Here is a 23,895-nt window from a genome sequence, read left to right on the forward strand (position 1 = left end):
ACTGATAACTTTACATTGGTTACACCCTTGCAGTTGTACATATATTCCAAAATCTTGATCTTGATATTTAGCATGCTCAGAGGGCAGGATTCAAGATACATGGCTCAATGAATTGAACAATACTTCCCAGATCAGCTGCCACGTTCAAGCCAAGATGCATGCTTGATACTGTTTTGAATGAGGGTTTGTAGACTGAGCAGAAATAGAGATCTTTTTCTGTCATTGTACCTCAACTCTGGAATTCCTTGCCTTTAGAGCTGAGATCAGAACTTAATTATCTGACATTCTGCAAGAATCTCAAGACTCGGTAATTTAACAGATTTACATGACCTGGGTCTAATATTCCCTGCTTTTGTCTTGGGAATTTGTTTTTATGTGCAATGATTCATATTTTTCCTTTTTGTACTATCCTGTATAATAAATAATGTTATTACTTCTGTGTGTAGTGGTAATAGCTGCATCAGGATACTCTGGGATACTTACCTGTAGCCACCCTCTCTTATAGGGAGGGAAGCACTGGCAGGGTTGACTCTAGGGGACTCTATTCTTAGAGTCTTATTTAATTTGGGATCTATTAGAATTTATGTTTATGTTGGATAGGGATGCCTTTTTTAATGTCAGGTAGTTCATAAATTGTGGAATGTTTTTGTTTTTTCTTTCTTTCACTGTAAATCTTATCAGTTAATCTGTACAAATTTCTATATTTACTATTTACTGGAATTTATAATGGGGTTTGTGACTGGGGGGAATATGTCTTAGTGCAAATTACAATCCACTTTGAATGGAGATTTTCTCCAGAATTGTGAAATTTAAGTTTTTAATTAAGTTAAATTAGATCATCAAATCTACTATGTAAATGCATCATTTGAAGAGTTACTACATATACAGAGAATAATGGGCATCTATCGTCTCTTATTATGTTATGGTGGGATGAAGGGATACTATGGGTTAAAATTCTCCTCTGTTGTTATGCTATTGCACAGACTAACTACTATGAAGCCACAAGAATAGATATCTTACCTTGATGACCTCTGGGGTCTGCTGAATCAACAACGTGGGGCCCACATCTCTGGCTCCAGCCCATGCAAGGCTCTGCTGAGCGGTAGAGTGAAACTGTGATGTGGGTGACAAGGTCTCCTGCAGGATATGCATAACTTCCTTCTCCTTGGACAATGTTCCTTTACCTGTTCGGTATTCCACTAGTTCTTGGGCAAAGTCCTCTATGCTCTCCAGGATCCGCAGCAAGAGGGCTCTGTCCTCCTCCTCAGTTTTGTGCCAGTTACTTTCTTTAATCCTAGACAGAGAAGGAGAGGAGGCCTTCCCTTTGGGAAAGGAGATTTTACCCCCAATTTCTGGGGTGAAGGGCTGTAAATGTTCAAACTGTAGATTGTCCTCTTTTGGTGGAGGGGAGATACTGTCCTTCACAGGGGAATCTTTCAGAGTACTTTCAATTCTTTGTGAAAAATTTTCCAGGTCCATCAGTAGTTTGTCAATTTCCTCGTGATCTCTGGTCTTAGCACACTCCTTTGTAGTTTCTTCAGTGACTTTGGCTATGAGATGAGGGTCAGTCTTGGAGTTCTCCCTTAGAACAATAGATTCACAAGCGGTGAGAGATTTTTTCTTAATGCTCTTTCCTGGAGCTTCATTTGTGGCGCCAACATACTGCACCCCAAGATTCAATGGAAGCTCTTCTTTCCCAGCCCTTTGTGTGCTGACCACAGAGACTTGGCCAGATTTCCTCTTATTCTTGTCCCAGTCTAATTCTTCCTCAATAAACAGAGTCTCCATGGAATCTCTGGATCCCTTTTCACAGCTTCTGAATAAAGCGTCTGTGGCAGAAAGACTCTCTGAGCCATTAGCAGTTGTTGACTGTGACAGGACATGGGCAACCTTCGAATTTCTTGATTGACTCTGCTGGATGCCGGTCAGAGAACTAGATAGCAATTCTGGAGTGTTGGCTTGGCTGGATTTCATTATGCTGGATTCACCAGCTCCAACGTGGAGAGAAGCTTGGGCCTCAGCAGTGGAGAGAGGCAGACTTTTCACAGTAGGTGGCGACTGAACGACATCCTCATATTTAGGAGGCTGCTCATGACCAAAGATAGGGGAGAAGGGCATTTGCTGCAAACCATGTAAACTGCTCACCAGCTCTGCCAGGTCACTGGGCTCAGTGTGTCCAGAAGACCCATGCTCAACCTCAAAAGGCAGCTTCTTCAGGTATGAGGAAAGCCTTGCCATCACATTCCTGTAAATCATCTCAGGGTTGGAAAAGGAGTCACTGCCACTACCACCCCCACCATTGCTGCCATCACTTCCTCTTATGGACTTCTTCTTGATGCACTGTTTGATAATGTCCGTGCACTTTTTTAAGTCTTCTGAACATTTTAGTAGGATGTCCAGGCACATCTTAATGTCCTCCCCAGAGCTGGAGCTGTCTAACTTGTGCTTCTCCAGGATCTGGGCGAGCAGGTTCTCCTCAGAGGAGTGCTGGAGGAACACAGATGCAATGTTATTTAGGTTCTGCTCCAAGGAAGTACTTCGAGACAACATCCCCTTCTCCTCCATCACAGAACCCTGCAGAAGGCTAACTGGTGGGCAGTTCTCCTCACCTCCCAGGTGTCCATAAATCAGGTCAAAGTCAGCTGACTTTCGACTGAATGACTCTGGCCGTACTTTTCTGCCCTTCCGGTAGGTAACATGATGGCTGGTACTGTTCTTGAGCTTCTCAAATGAGAACTCTTTCATTTTTCCACTGGCGAGATTGATGGCTTCCCCGGTGATGTCCTTCAGGCTGCTGGTGCCTTGAAAGACAGCTCCCTTTTTGATCCGTGAGACACCGTGGAGAACGTAGTGGTAATCCTCACTTCCAACTGAATTTAGCCCATTTTCAGGAGCTGGAAGTTTATGGGCTAGTTCTGCAGCTCTGCTGGCAGGTGCAGGGACCTGGGGGGCATGCAGAAGCTGTACACAGACACTGTGATGAGTCACCATGCAGTCCAGACCATGCTTAGAGGCCTGGCAGTCTCCAGTGCAGTAATGCACAGCTTGTTGGAGGCGCCGGTCTATAATCACACTGCCATAACAATTTACAGTGCTTACGACAAGCCTGTATGGTGCTGCCATACCACCAATAACCGATTAATCGCACAGGAATAATACCAAAACCACACCAGTTGGGAAGCGGGTGTGCCCTAAGAAATAAACAGTCACCTGGAATTTCCCAGGACTGAATGGTGCCTGCTGATTTCTTGAAAGCATTTAAATGTCATCCTGTGTCTTAAGAGAGGAGTCTAATATAGCACTGCAGGAAGGAGCTCTGTGTGGTAGCTAGGAGGAGGAGGAAAGGAGCTATAGCAAGGATTCAGGAAGAAAGGAATAACAAATTTAAGTGTAAGAGTCCAGTTCCCAATGGGGCTGAGTCTGGGCTATGTGGTCAGATTACAGCGGTCCCTGCTCAGTGTGTGGAGTTGGCAGGGGTCATATGATACACATCATTCACCAGGTTTGTACTCCATGCTCTGGCTGGTCACACCAGCTATAGACTTTACTGTCACTGCCCCAGTTCTGAGTCCAAGAAAGAAAACTAATCAGTGGCTAAATCATCACAGGTTGCGACACAGACAAATCTCAAGTTTCTTTTCCTGTCCACTGCATCATCCTGGGAAGAGGGATCAGGGGAAGTGAGAAGTTGAAGGGTACTGCCGTTAATATGTATTGCAGATGTGCTCAAAGAATGAGGTGTCTGTCCTGGGCAGGAAGAATTCAGCTCTGGCACAGGAGAATGGAGAAATACCTGCAGTGACACAAAGAAAAGAGACATCTTTAATAGAATCTAACTCTAGCCCTGATATAAAAATGTGCACTGGCTTCAGTATACATTTTCTTTGCTCACACACTAAAAAAGGTTAATTTTTGATGCAGTAAGTTAATAGTATGCAAATGCATCAGGAGTTAAAATAAGTACGGTACATAAACTTAAAAAATATGTTCCAAAAGATGTATAGCAAGCATAAATCACATTTAATGCCCACAAATCATGCTTTATGCTTATAAATCTGATTTATGCATACAAACCATGATTTAGGAACATAAACCATGGTTTATGCACATTGTGTGCAGAAAACATGATTCTGTACATAAAAAAGTTGTGATCCTAAACATTAGAAGCACAACATGAGTTAGATGCACTAAAGTTGTGCTCCTTAGGAGCATAAGCTGTACACCTAAGGGTTAAGCACTGAAAACATGAGTTAGGAGAATGAACTATGCTTCTAAAAATTGTGCACAGAAAACAGATTAGGAGCATAAATTGGCTCATAAATGTTGTACACACAACACATGAATCATATTTTATGTGCATAAATGCCAAGTACAGAACCCCAACACAACAATATAGATGTAACACTAGACCCAGGAACTTTACTCCACTTCTGACCAGGAGTTACATTTCCAGCATTAAGAAAACACACGCAGGTAAACCTATGCACTGCTTTGGACTGGGGAGTAACAGCTATTAACATGGGATTTGTTTGGAGGAGCGCTAATTTGTATACACATTTTTACTCAGGTTTGTGTGCACATTTATTGTAGCAAGAAGTTTTATGCACATCAAGAGTACAGTTCTATATAGAAAAAACGTGTGTACGGCCTAGCGCACCTTATTGCATCAGGATTTATATGAGAAATACCAGGTATAAGAGGAAACCAGGGCCAAACCAGATAGGGCTTTGTTGTAATTTAAATAGCTTTATGCTGGTGGGAAGGACAGGAGTGATACCAATCCCACTACATTCTCACATGTTTGGCAATGTTATACAAAGCTCACTGTTAATTTCACATTTTAATATCTTATCTCCTAATCCATGATTTTCATCAGTTTAATTGTAGACCTATGAATCTGGTGGTCAAGAGTATTCCGCATTAGCTTTGTGATGTCACAAAGTGTGAATAAAGCTGCTCTGCCATTGGTTATATTTTATAATCTCACAGGTGGCCTGTTGTCATCTAATCTCCCAATGGTCACTGTATCCTGGCTTGTATGTAAAGAGACAGCAATATAAAACAAAGGGTCAAGCAAAGACAATTGCATTACCTTGCATTTGATCTTGTTATATATTCATTCTATTTATTATAGTTCATGTCTCTAAAGTGTCAAGATCCTTTTGAGTTAATCCTGTGTTTCAAAATGCTTGCAACCCCTCCCAGCATTCTGTAAGTGCACTCTCCTTTCCCAGAATGTTGTTTTTCATACCTGTTAGGTAGATGCACAACTGTTGGGAAAAAACAGGGAAGGTAAGTTTCTGATAGCCACCAGAAGTTACACCAAATTTCAAAGCAAATTTACATGTATAATTTGCTTTGAAATTTACCCTGGCAAAACTACCCTCACACATGCAAATTTGTGCAAGTAGTTTGCTGAGAGAATTTATGTGCATATTTTGTTTTTCATCAAAAGTGTGCGTGTAAATAAATAACCAGCCCATACCCTACTTCCCCAGAATGCCTTTCCTAAATGAGATAAAATTTACTAGCAAACTAGGCTTATGCATGAAGGCGAATCCATATATTGGGAAGGTAATGTTGTAACATGCTATTTCTGTGCATAAAAGGCTTTGAATGTTACCACCACAAAGACTGGTTGTTAATGCATGAATCTGAGAAGTACATCAAGTGGGGTTTCAACATTTTTATAAATGCATCCAAGCCAATGCATGCATAAGCCATAGCACTCATAAATTTACCCTCATTCATGAAAGGAATTCTGGGGAGACACAGTCTGGGCAGGATTTGTATTTAGGTACACATTTTTTTATTGTAAAATGTATGCATGTAAATTCTCCTAGCCAAATTAGCAGGTGTCAGGCTGTGAGGGATGTTTTACCAGAGTAATTTTCAAAGCAAGCGTACGAGAGTAAGTTTGCTTTGAAAACTGGTAATTTCAGCAGGCTATTACAGAACTGCCCTATTTGGTTTTTCCAAACAAACCTAACAGCAGCATGATCTAAACAGAGGAGACTAAACCAGGGCTCAAAGACCCAAAGCAGACTACAGGGATGCATAACAAACACTATAAGGATCCAGACTAGAAAACTACATCAGAAAGGTGAAACGCGACAGATTCTTTTCACTGTGACATATTCCTATTGTGCAGTGGCATCTCTAGACAGAAGTATTAGTTGGAGGGGCACAATAGGGGAGCAAGTTAAGTATGGAAGGGGCAAGCTAGTTATATTTTCACACATTACATCCACCTCCTCAGCATGGCCTCCTACATTTAAATTGGCTATAAAAGAAACAATAAGAAAAGTCCCAAGAGCCTTCTGTGCAATTTTATAAAGCTGGCCAGTTTCAACCTTCTAGTAAAACTACAATTATAATTATTTGTTAGTCTCATTCAACCAATTCTTCTATATGGATATGAGAGAGAAGTTTGGAATCTATACAGGAAGGCACAGAATCTCAATATAAATCCTGCACCTCCAGTTCTGTAACAAACTCCGATTCACAGAAATTCCCTCAATAACAGATGGATGTTTCCTGCTTAAAACTCATCATACAAAAAATACTTTCAATTACTGGTGTCACCTCAGTAACAGCAACACAAACACCTTCCACTGCCAGACACGTTGTGAAGTAACACAAAACCCTGCAAAAAAAAAGACACTCAAAATCTGTATAGAAAATCTTTCAAAACATAATAGTAGTCAGTATCAGCAAGGACTCAAACAGCAACAACCCTACCTGTGAAAAAGCCACACTGTAATTATTACACTAGGCATGAGAATACCAATACACTACTTACTGGGAAAAATAAGCAAACCCCATTGCAACAGATCCCTATACAGGCACTACACCTTAGCAGAATCTTTCACCTTGGTCACACATGTAGAATATAGACAAACTCTCACCAAATAAAGGACCACAAATTAGAACCAGAAACATGCAGACAAAAACTTAAATAAACCCCCCAAGAAACCAAACTCTGTGTGCATTGTAAAAATGGAAAAACAGAAACATCCTCATAAAATAAACAAAACCAAGAAATATAAAACAATTATAATAGCAAAACCATATTAATATAAATACAAACCATATAAATATTTCAAAACAAAATTTTACCAAACATCAATAAAATATCTCAAAACTATAGACATATCAAATAAGACCAATCATTAAAACCAATATGGATTATCTTCTCTTAATAGTGTGCTTTTGGACTTTTTATGGGAGGGGAGGGTAGCCAGGGTTGGTCTCCACACTCTGTATAGACTCAAGTGTATTTGGATTTTCAGAAGGCGTTTGACAAAGTCCCTCATGAGAGGCTTCTAAGAAAACTAAAAAGTCATGGGATAGGAGGCGATGTCCTTTCGTGGATTACAAACTAGTTAAAAGACAGGAAATAGAGAGTGCCTCAGGGATCTGTACTTGGACCGGTGCTTTTCAATATATTTATAAATGATCTGGAAAGGAATACGATGAGTGAGGTCATCAGATTTGCAGATGATACAAAATTATTCAGAGTAGTTAAATCACAAGAGGATGATGATACATTACAGGAGGACCTTGCAAGACTGGAAGATTGGGCATCCAAATGGCAGATGAGATTTAATATTGACAAGTACAAGGTGTTGCATATAGGGAAAAATAACCCTTGCTGTAGTTACATGATGTTAGGTTCCATATTAGGAGCTACCACTGAAGAATATGTCTGATTAAGATAACCAAGAATACCCAGACTCCTCTGCTGTACTGGCCTGTCAGAGGTGAATGAACTTTGAGAGACTTTCTGACTATCACAGATTCAACGGATGCAGAAGATTTTGGGAAACTGGTAAACCCTGCAAAGCCTATAATTATAGGCCAGGAAGGCATCAATGACAGTATTTACTTCACAATGCAGAGAAACTGAGTCCAGGATGCAAGCTTTTATCTTGCAGATGCAACAGAAACCAATGTGAAAAGGAGATCTTGTGAGGTGACAGTTTTGAATGAATCCTGGTGCCAAGCTCTATTCAAGACCCAGACTGTGAGGTGTTTACAATAAACAAAGAAGAACAACAGAAGACAAGAAGAGAATACTTGCATCAAAGCCAGTATGATACAGGAACTTGTTTACAGTGGGAGGAGAAACAGGGTTAGAAGAATTCTTAGTTGAGGGAGGTCCTCACAAGCATTTCCTATACAGGATAGATTGTCATGACAAACAGTATCATGTGTTTGTGGGCGGTTACACTTTTCTGGAAGCTTCGAGAATGTTGTATTTTGATTATATAAGTCAGAGCATGGCAGAGATTCACGGAGATGCTAGTTGGTATAGATAGAGGGCATAGTGCATCTCCCAGAACACTTGTCTTTGCCTCATTTTAAAAAAAGCCAAAATAAACTAAATTTTAAAACCTCTTGCTGAATTGCAGTGTTCTTGTGCCCTAAGCTATGTGTCCCAAAATTAGACATTTTGGCACCCCAGATGGGACTCTAATAGCTGTTGTTATTATAATTATTAATTATTAATAAGCTGTAGTATTACTTTTGGCGGACGAAAGTATACTAGGTTCTTGAAGGGTGATTTGGCTTGCCGTTCAAAGATTGAGTTACCCAGGTAGACTGGAGGATTATCCCGGAGAATTATGAGTTCAGAGCAGATGTGGAATGAAGTTGGATCCATTTTGTGAGTATGTAACAAGAAAAAGAAAAAAAAAAAAATAAAAAAAAATCTGTAAGTAGCAATGTTTTTATTTTATTTGTTGTACAGTGTATATAGCTTGTGTGTTATATCAGGTTTAGAATACTTTTTGCACAATGTTCTTTAATATATGTTAGGGAGACAGGACATGAGTTGATGATTTGATTAAAATCAGATAGAACAGTTGAACAAACAGAGGGGTAGCCAGCACTAGTCAGTCTGGGGTCTTTTGTTCTTAGACCGCATGGCTTGCGCTCAAGCAGTTTCACTTTCACTTTACATCTGGGGAGCGGCTGAGTAGAGCAGTTGTAAGTGTGTAGATTCAGAAGGAGAAAGAGGGAATAAGATACAATTGGTAAGTTGAAAGTTTTATAATTAGTATGATAAGGTGTTTTTCGTTAGTGGATTTTTACCAAAGTTTAGTTGTTAAACAAAAACAAATGCGGTGCTTTTAAAACTAGAAACTGCATGGCTGGATATTATAGTTTACAGCTGTCTGTGATCAGAGGTACATAAATGCCTCCAGTTTATTTTAGTCTATGAGATTTATTGTTATCAGTTCATATTTAAGTTTGCTTTGGAGTTAATGCGTGATTGCTGTTAGGGTAGCATTAACCAGAGAAATGAAGTTTTTCAGTTTTTTGGTGTTTTGCTTCTCCCCCCTCCCCCTTAAGGTACAGGGCTGAATGATGTAACCATGGCTGGCCACAAGGACTCTTATGTTCACTGTAAACGTAGAAAAAGAATAACCAGCCCAGCAAGCTTTTTAGTTTTTGGTTTTATTTCCTACCATTAATGCAGAGATGCTCATATTTGCATCTAAGTTTTTAGAATTGTGTGATTACCGAGAGTTTATTGTGCATTGTGTTTCATTTCATTTGGTAAGAACGAAAGCATGAACTTGTGTTTATTTAAAGCCATTCATAATTAGATTTGATTTATCATTGGAGAGGGATGTATGGTTTTTTCTTTGGTCAGGGGTATAGGCAGAGAGATAGAAAGGAAAACAATCTATAGATATACTACAAGAGAGCGACTCCATTTTAATGAAATGATCTGTTTAAGGGTTTTATCATTTAACAAACCTATTCATTGAGTGTAACAGTTGTTTGGCGGGAGAGGAGGTGAACCCCCCTTTAGGAATGTGTTTGAGAAGAAAGGAAAAAAAAAAAAACACCTGGGAGTGAGTCACTTTTAAAATGGATTTTACAGTTCTGCTGAGAGGTTTGAGGTTTAAGTATGTTATAGGACAAAGTGCAAAGGTGATAGAAGAGGGACTAATGAATTGATCTGTTTAATGTGAAAACAGAAATTTGTGTTGAAAGTATGGGGAAAGTGAATATTAGGGATGAGAGATGAAGTAATGTTAAAGAGGGAAGAGATTTAGGAATATGCAGAAGGCTGTGTACTGAGCAATATAGACTGTTTTGGGTAGAGAAAAGATGTAAGTCAGTTGCATTTAATTGTGTGACGATAGGATTTATTTTAACTTAAACACAGGACAGAAATAAACGGACGGCATGCAGCAGTAAGGATGATAAATATTTCTCAGTTTTGATTATACCTCAGTAGCTGCTATTTTTTTAGAAGAAAGGAAATGAATTAGGTTGCTTGTTTTGATGGGAGTTCAGGTATTACATGTTTGTATTGTGGACTGGTTAGATGATATGTAAAGGAGAAAGATTGTGAGACGGTGAACAACAGAGAAATAAGCAGCAATGTCTATTATCTATTTATATGCCAGTAAGAAAAACTTTTGGTTAATGTATATTAATATGTGCCATCCTTTTATTTTGCAGACTTCCAGACTTTTAGCTGATATGTCTGTGCTTTTGGAAATGATTCGTATTTCTATTTAGGGTATTTGCAGGATTTGGTAGTAAGAACTTTGTGGAACATATGCATATTGGATGGAAATAGAATGACTTCTAATTAAGTGCAAAGTTGTTTGTTTTAAGTTTTTCTTTTAGAAGGCGAAGCGTAGGAAAACAAAAAGAGATTTTAGATTTGTAAAAGGAAGTAGCTCTTATCACAGGGGACAGCGCCTCCTAGGGGTGGACCATCATAGAAAGGAAAGTAGCTGTATGACTGCTTTTTGCTGAATTAAGGTATAACAGTAGTTTGACTTTTAAAGAATCTGTAATGTCATTTTTTAACTTTTATTTTAATCATTATATTAACTGTTATATATTAGATTTCTTTCCAGGGTACCAAAGCACAAAGCGCATCTGTCTCTATGCTATGGGAGATGAAGATCAGTTTTTTTCCAGTTTGATTCCTTTTCAATTTTTGAGTAGATCTATTTTAATTTTCATTCTGAGTTTTTGTTTTCTTTTGTGGATCGATCCAATTCTTTTATATTTTAAAATACGTTTTTCTTTTTTGAGCTCAAACGTTTGTCATGTTGTTTGTTCTATGTTACATGTGTACAAGGAGGAATGAATGAATGCATGTATTATGTGGTCAGTGATGTGACATATATGTTTTAATGTACAGTTTGAGTATTTATGTTTGTGGTCTGGACCATTGCATGATGTTTTGAAATAATGTGGGGATTATTTGGCAAATTAAATATAGGGAGTACGTGACATAAAAGTATTTTCTTACTACTTAATCGGATTTGTTGCACTTTTATTTAGGTTTGAATTCATACACATGCATCTAATCTAAGGAGCTAAGAGATTCTGCCTTGACATCATCACTGAATCCTACTAAAAGAACTATATACGCACTTGGTCACAGACTTTCTTACATATTATATGGATTGCAAGGCGTACAATTTATACCTGATTTTTGTTTCTTTCTATGTTTTGTGGGAATGACTTTATGCAGAATTTAGGTTCTTTCATTTTCTGTCAGCACTTAGGTGTTCAAGTTAATAATATTATTTGAAGTGATGCTGTTTTTATTAGTTTGTATGTTCCAAGTTAAGTAATATTTTCCAGTCTTAGATTTTATAATACATATGCTGACTCAGTTAAATGCATATGTACTAGGTTTTTCTATCTTTATCTATGGAAGCTGCTTTGATCACATAGAGGGTGATGTGTTTCATTGTGATTCAAATAGGATAATTCAGGGTTCAAGAGGGAGATCTCTTTATATTTCTCTTTCACACCAGCCTAAGTTATAAGCTATTTCTATTCTTTTGTTTTGCAGCTTGCACTTAGGATAATCACTTTGCTGATCTTTAATATCTCAATATTCTATCTCTTATTCTAATGTTTTCGCTGAACCCTTCTTTGAATATCTTTTCTTATGACACTATTTACTAGATTTTACCTAATGACTGTTTCACTCTCTTTCACAAAGATTTCTTTTCTCCTTGAAACTAATACAGACCTTACACATGAGGAGTTCTGCTATAGGGATCTGCAACATTCTATTACTATATTTTTTGGGTTTATTAATTGCTCATTGTTCTTTTCTTCTTATCTTGGTCCTTTCACTATAAACTCTATCTGTGACTTATAAGCTAGTGGGTTTCTATTTAGGATTCCAAAGGGGAAGATATAATTTTCCTTATTTCTGTCTTTTATTTATATGACATTCCTTCTTTTCCTGTGTAAAATCTTACACTAATGGTTTATCAATTCTGTAAAGTAGTTCACATACTATGTTAAAGACTTTCTCACAGAGTTAGCTTTCATCTATTGTTATGATTATCCCCAATATATTTAGACTTACTATCATTTGAGAAGGGTATGAGCCCCATTTCCCCTAGAAGTATCTGAAGACGAAGCAGTATTACTAGCCATCATCTACCTTAATAATTAATACTTGCCCTACACAGATGTATTATTTCTTGGACAGATGACTGCCATAAGTGAATTAGGACTGTCCATACAGTGAGTGCTTTTACTGCTACAGGTTGTTGTCCTAATACTGGATAGCACTATAAATACCCTACAGAATTAGTATGATGTTTCAGACTTTTGCTATGCCTTTGCCTATCATGCATATGCTTTTGTATTTGATCTTCCATCACTATAGCATATGACTAGAATATGTCTTATGCTTTGCAACACTTTTACATCATGTATGCACAACATAGTATGAGTTTTTCTATAGATTCTTGGTTTTCTTCTATGTTATTGGTTTCTTTACTTTTCTGGTAAGGTGCATTGATTATATCCCTGGTTGCCATTTTAATGAATATTATCCTGGGTAGTTGTTCACAACAACAGTATTCATTGAAAAGATTTGCCCCGTATACCTAGTATTATATGAGAAACACAGTACTTTCATACTAGTCTGTGTACTTATCTTTACATGTTATACCACTATTATGTACTTACTTGATTCTGAAAGTTAACATATGTGATCATGTTATTATGAAGTAGGTCCTTTTTATAATGCAGGTATCTGTATAGCTCCATTATAGAGCTAATAGTTACTTAGTGAAAATTAGTTTTGATGTTATTTTTTGATTAACTAGTAAATGCTTGTGGGAGTATCATTCATATTAATTAGGAATCTAGAGGGACACACACCTATGCACTACACCTGATAAATACCAAGGTTAGGGGTTAGGTTACACTTTTAAGTTCCTCTGTCATGGCTTAGCATCGCAGACTGATTGATGTGACACCTATCCATTAAAGGTGTCCCATAGAGGGAAATGAAGAATATGTCTGATTAAGATAACCAAGAATACCCAGACTCCTCTGCTGTACTGGCCTGTCAGAGGTGAATGAACTTTGAGAGACTTTCTGACTATCACAGATTCAACGGATGCAGAAGATTTTGGGAAACTGGTAAACCCTGCAAAGCCTATAATTATAGGCCAGGAAGGCATCAATGACAGTATTTACTTCACAATGCAGAGAAACTGAGTCCAGGATGCAAGCTTTTATCTTGCAGATGCAACAGAAACCAATGTGAAAAGGAGATCTTGTGAGGTGACAGTTTTGAATGAATCCTGGTGCCAAGCTCTATTCAAGACCCAGACTGTGAGGTGTTTACAATAAACAAAGAAGAACAACAGAAGACAAGAAGAGAATACTTGCATCAAAGCCAGTATGATACAGGAACTTGTTTACAGTGGGAGGAGAAACAGGGTTAGAAGAATTCTTAGTTGAGGGAGGTCCTCACAAGCATTTCCTATACAGGATAGATTGTCATGACAAACAGTATCATGTGTTTGTGGGCGGTTACACTTTTCTGGAAGCTTCGAGAATGTTGTATTTTGATTATATAAGTCAGAGCATGGCAGAGATTCACGGAGATGCTAGTTGGTATAGATAGAGGGCATAGTGCATCTCCCAGAACACTTGTCTTTGCCTCATTTTAAAAAAAGCCAAAATAAACTAAATTTTAAAACCTCTTGCTGAATTGCAGTGTTCTTGTGCCCTAAGCTATGTGTCCCAAAATTAGACACCACCCAGGAAAAAGATCTAGGCATCTTAGTGGATAGTACATTGAAATTGTTATCTCGGTGTGCTGCAGCAGTCAAAAAAGCAAACAGAATGTTAGGAATTATTAGGAAGGGAATGGTTAATAAAACGGAAAATGTCATAATGCCTCTGTATCGCTTCATGGTGAGACCACACCTTGAATACTGTGTACAATTCTGGTCGCCGCATCTCAAAAAAAGATATCATTGTGATGGAGAAGGTACAGAGAAGGGTGACCAAAATGATAAAGGGGATGGAACAGCTCCCCTATGAGGAAAGGCTGAAGGGGTTAGGGCTGTTCAGCTTGGAGAAGAGACGACTGAGGGGGGGATATGATAGAGGTCTTTAAGATCATGAGAGGTCTTGAACGAGTAGATGTGAAGTGGTTATTTATGCTTTCAGATAATAGAAAGACTAGGGGGCATTCCATGAAGTTAGCAAGTAGCACATTTAAGACTAATCAGAGAAAATTATTTTTCACTCAATGCACAATTAAGCTCTGGAATTTGTTGCCAGAGGATGTGGTTAGTGCAGTTAGTGTAGCTGGGTTCAAAAAAGGTTTGGATAAGTTCTTGGAAGAGAAGTCCATTAACTGCTATTAATCAAGTTCACAAAGGGGCAGATTTTTAAAAAATACGCGAGCGTGTACTTTTGTTCGCGCACCAGGCGCACCAGGCGCGAACAAAAGTACGCTGGATTTTATAAGATACGCGCGCGCAAGGGGGTGCACATTTGTGCAACCTGCGCGCGCCAAGCCCAGATTTTTAAAAAATACGCGAGCGTGTACTTTTGTTCGCGCAGTATGGCAATTTCTTATGTTCCTCTGATTGAGTAGTGATTCCATTAGTTTACTCACCACAGAGGTCAGACTAACTGGCCTGTAGTTTCTAGCTTTCTCCTTCTTTTACCAGGCTTTTACCAGGCGTGAACAAAAGTACGCTGGATTTTATAAGATACGCGTGTAGCCACGCGTATCTTATAAAATCCAGGGTCGGCGCGCGCAAGGGGGTGCACATTTGTGCAACCTGCGTGCGCCAAGCCCAGCGCGGCCTGCCTGTTCCCTCTGAGGCCGCTCCGATTTCGGAGCGGCCTCGAAGGGAACTTTTTTCGCCCTCCCCCCACCTTCCCCTCCCTTCCCCTACCTAACCCACCCCCCCAGCCCTATCTAAACCCTCCCCCTTACCTTTGTCGGCAAAGTTACGCCTGCTGAAAGCAGGCGTAACTTTGCGCGCGTCGCCGGCAGCCCCGCTCCGTCCTCCGGTCCCGGGGGCTGGTCCGGAGGCCTCGACCACGCCCCCGGGCCGGCATCACGCCCCCGGGCACGCCCCCGAAATGCTGCGGCACGCCCCCTCCCTCCCCTTTTCGAAAGCCCCGGGACTTACGCGCGTCCCGGGGCTTTACGCGCGCCGGCGGCCTATGCAAAATAGGTGCGCCGGCGCGCGCAGGGGTTTTAAAATCCGCCCCTTAGGGAATAGCCACTGCTATTAATTGTATCAGTAGCATGGGATCTTCTTGGTGTTTGGGTACTTGCCAGGTTCTTGTGGCCTGGTTTAGCCTCTGTTGGAAACAGGATGCTGGGCTTGATGGACCCTTGGTCTGACCCAGTATGGCAATTTCTTATGTTCTTATGTTCCTCTGATTGAGGAGTGATTCCATTAGTTTACTCACCACAAAGGTCAGACTAACTGGCCTGTAGTTTCTAGCTTTCTCCTTCTTTCACTTTTATGAATAGGAACTACATCCACCCTTTTCCAAAAGAGCCAAAAAAAAAAAGTGTATGAGCTTTCCTTGTGCATTTTGAGACATCTTTGCTGTTTTGGCTTAATCATTGAGCAGAGAAAGATAGCTTTCAGATGAAATTTATAATTCAGAGAGGAGCTCGAGAGTTTACTGTAGAACCTGCGAGATTCAAAGTTCAGAATTTGTCAACTGTGAGAAGCAAAGAGGTCTATTGACTTTTCAGGGACTGAACCCAATGTTGAGACACCAGTTGATAGCATACAGAAGACTGGTTTAATCCTCACAAGCCTCTGATCCAGAGATAGAACACAGCCCTCTCGGTATGCCAGAAAATCCAAGCTTAAATCTTCAATAGCATCAAACATAAAATACAATTTAAAAAAAAAAAAAAAGCTGTAGACCCATTCTTTGATTCAGTCAATAGGTAGAAACTACTAACATTTACCAGAGAGTAGATCCATAGAACAGACCAACTGGTCCTAGTTTTCATTCAAAACAAATTCATTGGAATTAGTCTGTCCCATGAAAGAAACGTTCATAGTATTACCATGTATGTATTCTCACAAATAAGGCAGTAATGCAGGCAACACTAGATAAATTATTGATATTCCAGGCCATTTTGTCCAGTACTAGAGCAAGATCAAAGGCACTTTTGTTAATCAACATAATACCTGATTCCAAAACAAAAGGGAGAAAGGACAATAATTTCCATCCCATTTTAGTGTAAAATTGGATGAACAGAAGTCTTACAAGTTCCATATTTTCTAATGGAGATTTGTCACACGGCCATTTAATCTGATCAGAATGACAAATATCTGGCATCTCTAGAACAGAAGCATATTTCAACATGACCAATTCAGAGCACTTCCTTTCAGATTAACAACTGCTCTAGGATCATTTCCTAAGGTCATGGTGGTCTTAGCAGTCATCTAAAGAAATTAAGGAATAATGTTTCACCCATACCTGGACAAACTAGTTGATCAGAGCAAAGTCACTTTCAAGATGGAATCAGAATTATGGACAGATTGTTAAATTACTAGAAAGTTTAGAAAGAATATACAATTACAAGAAGAGAAATCTTCAAACATCTCAGATAGAGTTGTCAGGAGTTCTCTTCAATACTAAATAAGCTGATTATCTATCCACCAAATGGATAAATAAGTGAATGGATCAAGGGAGGAAATTCATCAAACACATTGTCCCAAGAGCCTGGGATATCTCCACTTATTTGGATTAAGGCAGCAAACAGTAGACTAAGTGCCTTTATCAAGAGCCCACATGAAACTCCTTCAGAATTCTTTTTGAACACTAAAACAAAATTATTGATTATCAACTCCCTTCCCTCTATCAGTGAAAGAGAGACATTTTTAGTGACTAAAGAATGCAAATCATGAAAAAAGAGCTTTACTGGAGTGCAGTAGCCTAGCAGTTAGTGCATTAGGCTAAGAGCCAGGGAAGCCAGAATTCAAATCTTGCTGAGGCTCTTTGTGACCTTCGGAAAGCCACTTCACCCTCCATACCCTCAGTACAAAAAGGGCTAAATCTACTAAGGTGCATTAAACGTTTATCTCGCAATATCACCATATCGACAATATCACACAGTATTTTCAAATATGTCCTCCCCCTATAAAAATCTGCTGCTTTGCATGCAGAAAATTTCCTAATGTATGCAAGGCAGCTAATGTATAGGTAATTCAATGCAAATAAAACAATGCAACTGTCTTAGAAAAAATGCCAGCCCCATTATTTTGGTGCATTTTAGGGTGGTGTAAAAGAACATCCCAATGTCCCCGAGAGGCCTGATAAAGGAACATGCCTCAAAACAACTACACTCCCCCAAATGCCTCCATGGCCCCGGAGGTCTTGGTAGACTTGAAATGGCCGCACTATTTATTTATTTATTTATTTAAAGAGTCTTCTATACCGATGTTAGTCGAAACATCACCTCGGTTTACATGGAACAAAAGCAACGGAAATTACAAGTAACAGGGGAAGGGGAAGGGTAAGGGGTACAAAAAACCAATAGGAGAGCAGAGAAGCATAGGAACAAACAACAAGTGAACTATAATGTCATAAGAACAAGGTCATAGTCAAATTCAGGTCATGATCCATCACAATTCAATATTCATCAAGGGTGTTGGGGAAAGGCTTGTTTGAATAGCCAGGTTTTGAGCTGGGCTCTGAATTTGGTGATGCAAGGTTCAAGTCTGAAAGGTTCAAGTCTGAAATATAAAATAAAATTTTAAATCATGCAGTGATACCCTGTCCCCCCTACCCAAACATCTCTCTCTGCATTACACCTCCCATCCCCAAGGTAGTATACACCCCCTTGTCACCCCCCTCCCCCTGGACCCCTCTTCCAAAAATCTTTCCAACTATCTTTCTATGTCGCTCATGAAAATGTTGACAAGAACATTGAAAGATGAATCCTTGAGGAACACCACCCCTCCTCAGAGAAAACTCCATTTACCACTACCTTTTGTTGCCTCCCACTCAGCCAGTTTATAACCTAGTCAGTCACTCTGTCCCATACCAAGGGCGTTCAATTTATTAATATGTCTTCTATACAGAACAGTGTTAAAGGCCTTACTGAAATCCAGGTACACTTCATCTAGCTCTCTCCTTTGATCCGATTCTTTAGTCATCTAATCAAAGAAATTGATCAGATTCATCTGCCATGATTAACCTCTGATAAAACCATGCTGCCTTGGATCTTGCAATACACTGGAGTCCAAAAACTGCACTATCTTCTGTTTTATCAGTGATTCCATTAATTTGCTCACTAAAGACGTCAGACTAACCAACCAGTTTATAGTTCCCAGCCTCCTCCTTTCTTCCACTTTTATGAATGCAAACCACATCCACTCATCTCCAGTCCTCTGGGACTACAACAAACTCTTAAAAAAAAAAAAAAAAAAGCATTGAAAAGGTCAGGGCGGGGCTGCTAGGACATCGTTAAGTTCCATTAGTACCCTCAGTTGTATCCCATCTAACCCCATTGCCTTATTATTTTAAGTTTAGTTAGCACCTCACAAACACAGTTTTGAAAATTGAATGTTTACTTCACTTTCAATCTTATTTTTGTTCATTTTATTTGGTCCTGCTCCAGGCTGAACAGTGAACACTGAACAGAAATACTTGTTAAGCAATTTTGCTTTTTCCTTATCAGCCTCTACATATTCCACCCCTTCAACTTGGAGTCTCATAATGCCATTTTTGCCCTTCTATCACTAATATATCTAAAAAAAAAAAAAAAAATTATCCCCCATTTTACCATATTTGCTTTTTTTTTCTATTTGAATTTCTGCATTCCTTACTACATTTCCAGCTTATCTTAAATTGTCCAGATATTGTCACCTGTCTTCCTCTTTTTGCGATCTCTTGTAGTTTATGAATGCTAACCTTTTAGTTTTGCCCACTGTTCTTCTGCTTTCTCTAGATTTTCCTTTCCAACTAATGACTCCTTGAGGTACTCTCCCATTTTATGGATCAAATTCTTCTCTTTGGAATACTATTTAAGAGTTACAACAAGCACACATAATATTGCTAATGTAAAATGAATAATATTTTGTGAGAGAACTACAGCAATATATTTAGAGCTGGAAAACTCAGGTGCTGGACAAAGCATTTTAGGAGCCATGAAAAAAATCAGTTTTGTTCCTTATAATGTAACTATTTTTGTTGCTTTCTTCACTTATTTTTTGGACTATTTGTTTTTCTTTTTTATATTTTGCTCTCTCCTTCCAGCTTTTTCTTCCCCAGACCTCAATCTATTCTCTTTATCTGTTCCCTCCAGCCAGCCTCTTCCCTTCAGCTTCTTTCACTCTCTTCTTCCTTCTAATCAGCCTTACCCACTCCTCCCCCCACACCCCCTACCAGCCCTTTCTCACTCCATTCAGTCAAACTTCTCCATTTTCTATCCACCAACATAGGAATAAAATTGCTAGTGGAACAGGAACTTAAAAAAATGTTTCACCAATAACAAAACACCCAATGTAAGACACCAAGCAAACCAGCTGCTTTAGAAAGGAAAATGCCTGGTGAGCTCAGAGGCTGTGAAAAAAGGATTATTGAGAGATGCTCCAAAAACCAGCTTCTAAGCCTTGGCATGTTCCAGAGAAGCTTTTACAATATAGTACATGCAGTCTAAGTGCAACAGTACAGTGTTCTCATACAGCCCCTCCTCCAGACTTGAAATAATGATGCTGGATCGTCCTCTGCCTCCACTTGCCCTAACTTGATGGGAGAAGCAATTATTGTGAAAGATTGCCATACCCCTGAGTTTCAATGACATCTATGTCAGGGTTGAAGCTGATGATTGGCACTACCGCTCACAAATACGTGCTAATCCAACCCCTTTTTAAGGGCAATTTTCAAAGCCATTTACCCAAGTAAGCTAGATATAATGCACTATCTGGATTATGAACATATGAGGTTAGTCCTTGTGTGAGTTTCCTGATGTGATACTTGTGCTATGTTTATAAATTTTAGAATGTTTGTAAAATGTTGTTATATATTTGCTTCTAGATGGTGTTTTGATGTTTTATTTTTTTAGCAGTGATCAAGAAGTCTCCTGCTTAAGCCTCTTCTGGTAAAATGTGTTGGGTAAAAGCTGTTGCAGTTTGTGATTTAGATGGAAGAAAGAACTCCTGCATCTCCTGGTGCGCACGGTGTTTGGGACTGCATCATCTTCTGTAATTTGTGAAAGTCATTCTTTTATGAGGTCCATTGATTTGGCTCCTACTAAAATTCTGGCAGCTGCACTTTGAAGAAGTATATAGCAGGAAACCCAGTGTATGAATTCTGTCACAAGGAGAGGAGACTTGAAAGGAAGTGAGTGACAACTGGACTTCTTGCACCTGCTAGGAATAGCTGAGGGCATGTAAGAATAAGCTTAAACAGTCCTAAAGATATCAAATACATCGGTTACCTCATCACTGGCAGGGTCACCACGTTCAATAAAGCAACTCTGGAAATACTAGTCCTGGGGGATTTCTGCGCCACTGTGGAGTGCAGAATTTGCGCAGAATTCCCCCTGCGCAGAATCGCCAAATTCTGCACAGAAAATAGCAAAGGAGACCCCCAGCGTGCCATGAACGGAGCACGCGAAGATGAAGGCCTGCGTGTTCCGCGGGACGTGCTCCATTCGCAGTGCATAGGAAGGCCCTGGCACACCGTTTGCAGTGAAGATGGAAGGCCCCCGTATGCCGTGAACAGAGTGTGCTCTGCTCGCGGCGAAGATAAAGGCCCCGGTGAGAGAGAATGGGTGAGAGAGAGGGGAGGGTTGTGGGGGAGGGGAGGGTAAGAGAGAGAGCATGGGAGGTAAGAGAGCGGGGGGGATGCTTGAATGTGGGTTTCAGAGAAAGAGCCTATATGAGGGGAGGGGTGTGGGGGAGGGGAGCAGGAGGGTGTGAGAGAGAGCATAGGAGATAAGGGGGAATGCTTGAGTCTGGGTTTCAGAGAGAGAGAGAGCCTATATGCGGGGAGGGGAGGGTGAGAGAGAGAAAGCATGGGAGGTAAGAGGGGGATGCTTGAGTGTGGGTTTCAGAGAGAGGGAGCCTATATGAGGGGAGGGGGTGTGGGGGAGGGAAGGGTGAGAGAGAGAGAGCATGGGAGGGAGCATAGGAGGTAAGAGAGTGGGGGGGATGCTTGAGTGTGGGTTTTAGAGAGAGGGAGCCTATATGAGGAGATTGTGAAGGAGTGTGTGTGTGTGTGTGTGTGTGTGTGTGTGTGTGTGTGTGTGTGAGAGAGAGAGAGAGCTTGGGAGCTCGTGTGTATGTGAGGGTGCTAGCCTGTATGAAGGGATTATGTATGTGTGAGACAGAGCCTGTGTGAAGGAGTGCATGAGAGAGAGACATAGGTAGACTGTGTGAGGATGAATGTGTGAGAGAGGAGCTTGTGTGGGTGTGTATGCAAGAGAGAGGGCCCTGTATGAGGAGATGTGTGTGTGTGTGTACCAGAGAGTGAGGGAGCCTGTATGAGAGAGTGTGTGTATGTGTATTAGAGAGAGGGAGCATGTGTGTGAGAGAGGGAGGGACAGAGGGAGCCTGTGTGAGGGGCAGTACTGAGTGAGTACTACCACTCCAGTTCTGTCTCTGCATTGTCTCATCTCTCTCTTCATCGATCCTCGGCCTACCCCGCACTGTAGACCACTACTGGATATACTCACTGGCCTTTCCATCTAGGCCTGGGTTCTCGGCCTACCCCGCTTCACGGACCACTACTGGACCCATCTCCCTTTCGGGACCTGGTGAGACTGTGTAACTGCCTACTTAAAGATCATATAGAATGTTCATATTAACTGTTACAACCTTTTACCCACACACCACTGTATTCCAGTGTACCTTAAACGTATACACACAATTTCAAACCAATAGTACCACCGGTCAATAATTAATATGAAAGGTTTTCGCCAAGTATATATGTAGGCCCCTCACTCTAAGGGTCTGTATAGTATCACAGACTCCAATGCGGTATGGGGTCAACTTGCTTTAATTGTAACATCATTTTTTTAGATTTTGCTTTTATATTAAAACTTCCCAGTCTCTGTCAATATATTCAATGATCGCTTTTATCACAGTATTTAGAGATACGAGAGGAACAATACTACTCATCTGCTCCAATCTTGGTCGATCTCCCTCTCGCATCTCTAAATACTGTGATAAAAGCGATGTGCCTATTAACTGTTAGACATTTTGTTACTTGATATATGGTGGGCAATAAATTGCCTTGAATCAACTTTATCTCAACCTGTAGCACAATTATGTGCTTATACATCTGAGGCCTCTTCAATTTTCTTAGGAGAAAACTTTCTTGATTTCTAACTCTTATTATATTGCTAATGTCAGAAATATTGTAACAGCTCAGGCAGGGTCTTATGCTTGCATCATTTGATAGTTCTGATGTATCTCAGTTTCTTCAGACTTCACAATATTACTTCATATACTATACTTGTTGTATCCTTTGTTCTCGAATGATTGTGATTTATTGTTTCCTCAGTATTTTAAGTATAAATCCACTTTATTTTGTGATCAGAGGGTAATGGTTTTTCCTGACATCTGCCGGGAGACTCAGGAGAGAATGAAGCAATTTCTTGTTTTAAAACAAAGTGTTCTTACCTTGGGGGCCTCCTTCTTCCTGAGATTTTCCTGCAGATGTGAAGTACTGTTTCAGAGAAACAAGTTTATTTTCTTAGACCCTTTGCATATGGAGACCTTTTTGGCAGATAAATCTCAGGCAAATTAATATGAGTTTGGTGGTTTTGCTTGGGCAGTAGTTTGGCGGATTTTTTCTTAATTTACCTTTAATCTCTATTTCTTCCTTCCACCAATTTATGTGGACATGTAATGTATTTCTTTTAGTTTTTGTTATAAATATTGTATTTTTGCCTTATTATACATTCTTTTTTATTATATCTTTAAGTAATGATATAAAACCTCTAAATAAAAAAAAAAAAAGAAAAGAATGAAAAAACTGGCAAGGAATCTCTGAGATAAAATAAGATGGGAGAGACAGAGAAAATCTGGAATGAATTGGGTTTCTGGCTTGCTAAGCATAGAAAATGACAAAGTAATTTTTCTGGTTATTTTTACAAAGTGATTTGTTGTGCAAATATATACATAACAGAGCATGATTATTACTTGGACATTAGAACATAAGAACATATGAAATTGCCATGCTGGGTCAGACCAAGGGTTCATCAAGCCCAGCATCCTGTTTCCAACAGAGGCCAAACCAGGCCACAAGAACCTGGCAATTACCCAAACACTAAGAAGATCACACTGCTCTCTCTATTAAACATTGCTGATGCCACAGGCATGGGTTTCACTACTGCTGGCACTCACGGCATCCTCTGCTCCTCCCTCTATCATAAAAAGGAAAGGGAGGAAAGAAAGACCTATAAAAGGGCTGCCCAAGCAATTATTAACCCCTTAATAATGAGGTAGCATGAGACCAAGCCAGTAATAGCACCCATTAAAATATAGCCGTTCCTTATTACAATGGGCAAGATTCCATAAGGAGAACACTTCTATCTATGCAATAAGCTTTATGTGGACTACTCTGGTTGCCCAAAAA

At 39.8% G+C, this 23,895-nt stretch overlaps 1 protein-coding gene across 4 annotated transcripts in view; it reads right to left on the bottom strand.

Moving 5' to 3' along the window:
• PPP2R3A (protein phosphatase 2 regulatory subunit B''alpha) overlaps nt 1–23,895 on the bottom strand; it is a 435,163-nt gene that overhangs the window by 303,001 nt on the left and 108,267 nt on the right. For all 4 annotated transcript variants that reach the window (XM_029615753.1, XM_029615752.1, XM_029615754.1 and 1 more), the window contains one exon: nt 1,021–3,793. In XM_029615753.1, coding sequence (XP_029471613.1) covers nt 1,021–3,123 — 2,103 coding nt within the window. In that variant the 5' untranslated portion in view covers nt 3,124–3,793. The remainder of the gene's footprint in view (nt 1–1,020; nt 3,794–23,895) is intronic.

The sequence above is a fragment of the Rhinatrema bivittatum genome, chromosome 9 (genome assembly GCF_901001135.1).
Source record: "Rhinatrema bivittatum chromosome 9, aRhiBiv1.1, whole genome shotgun sequence".
In the NCBI taxonomy this organism is placed as follows: Eukaryota; Metazoa; Chordata; class Amphibia; order Gymnophiona; family Rhinatrematidae; genus Rhinatrema; species Rhinatrema bivittatum.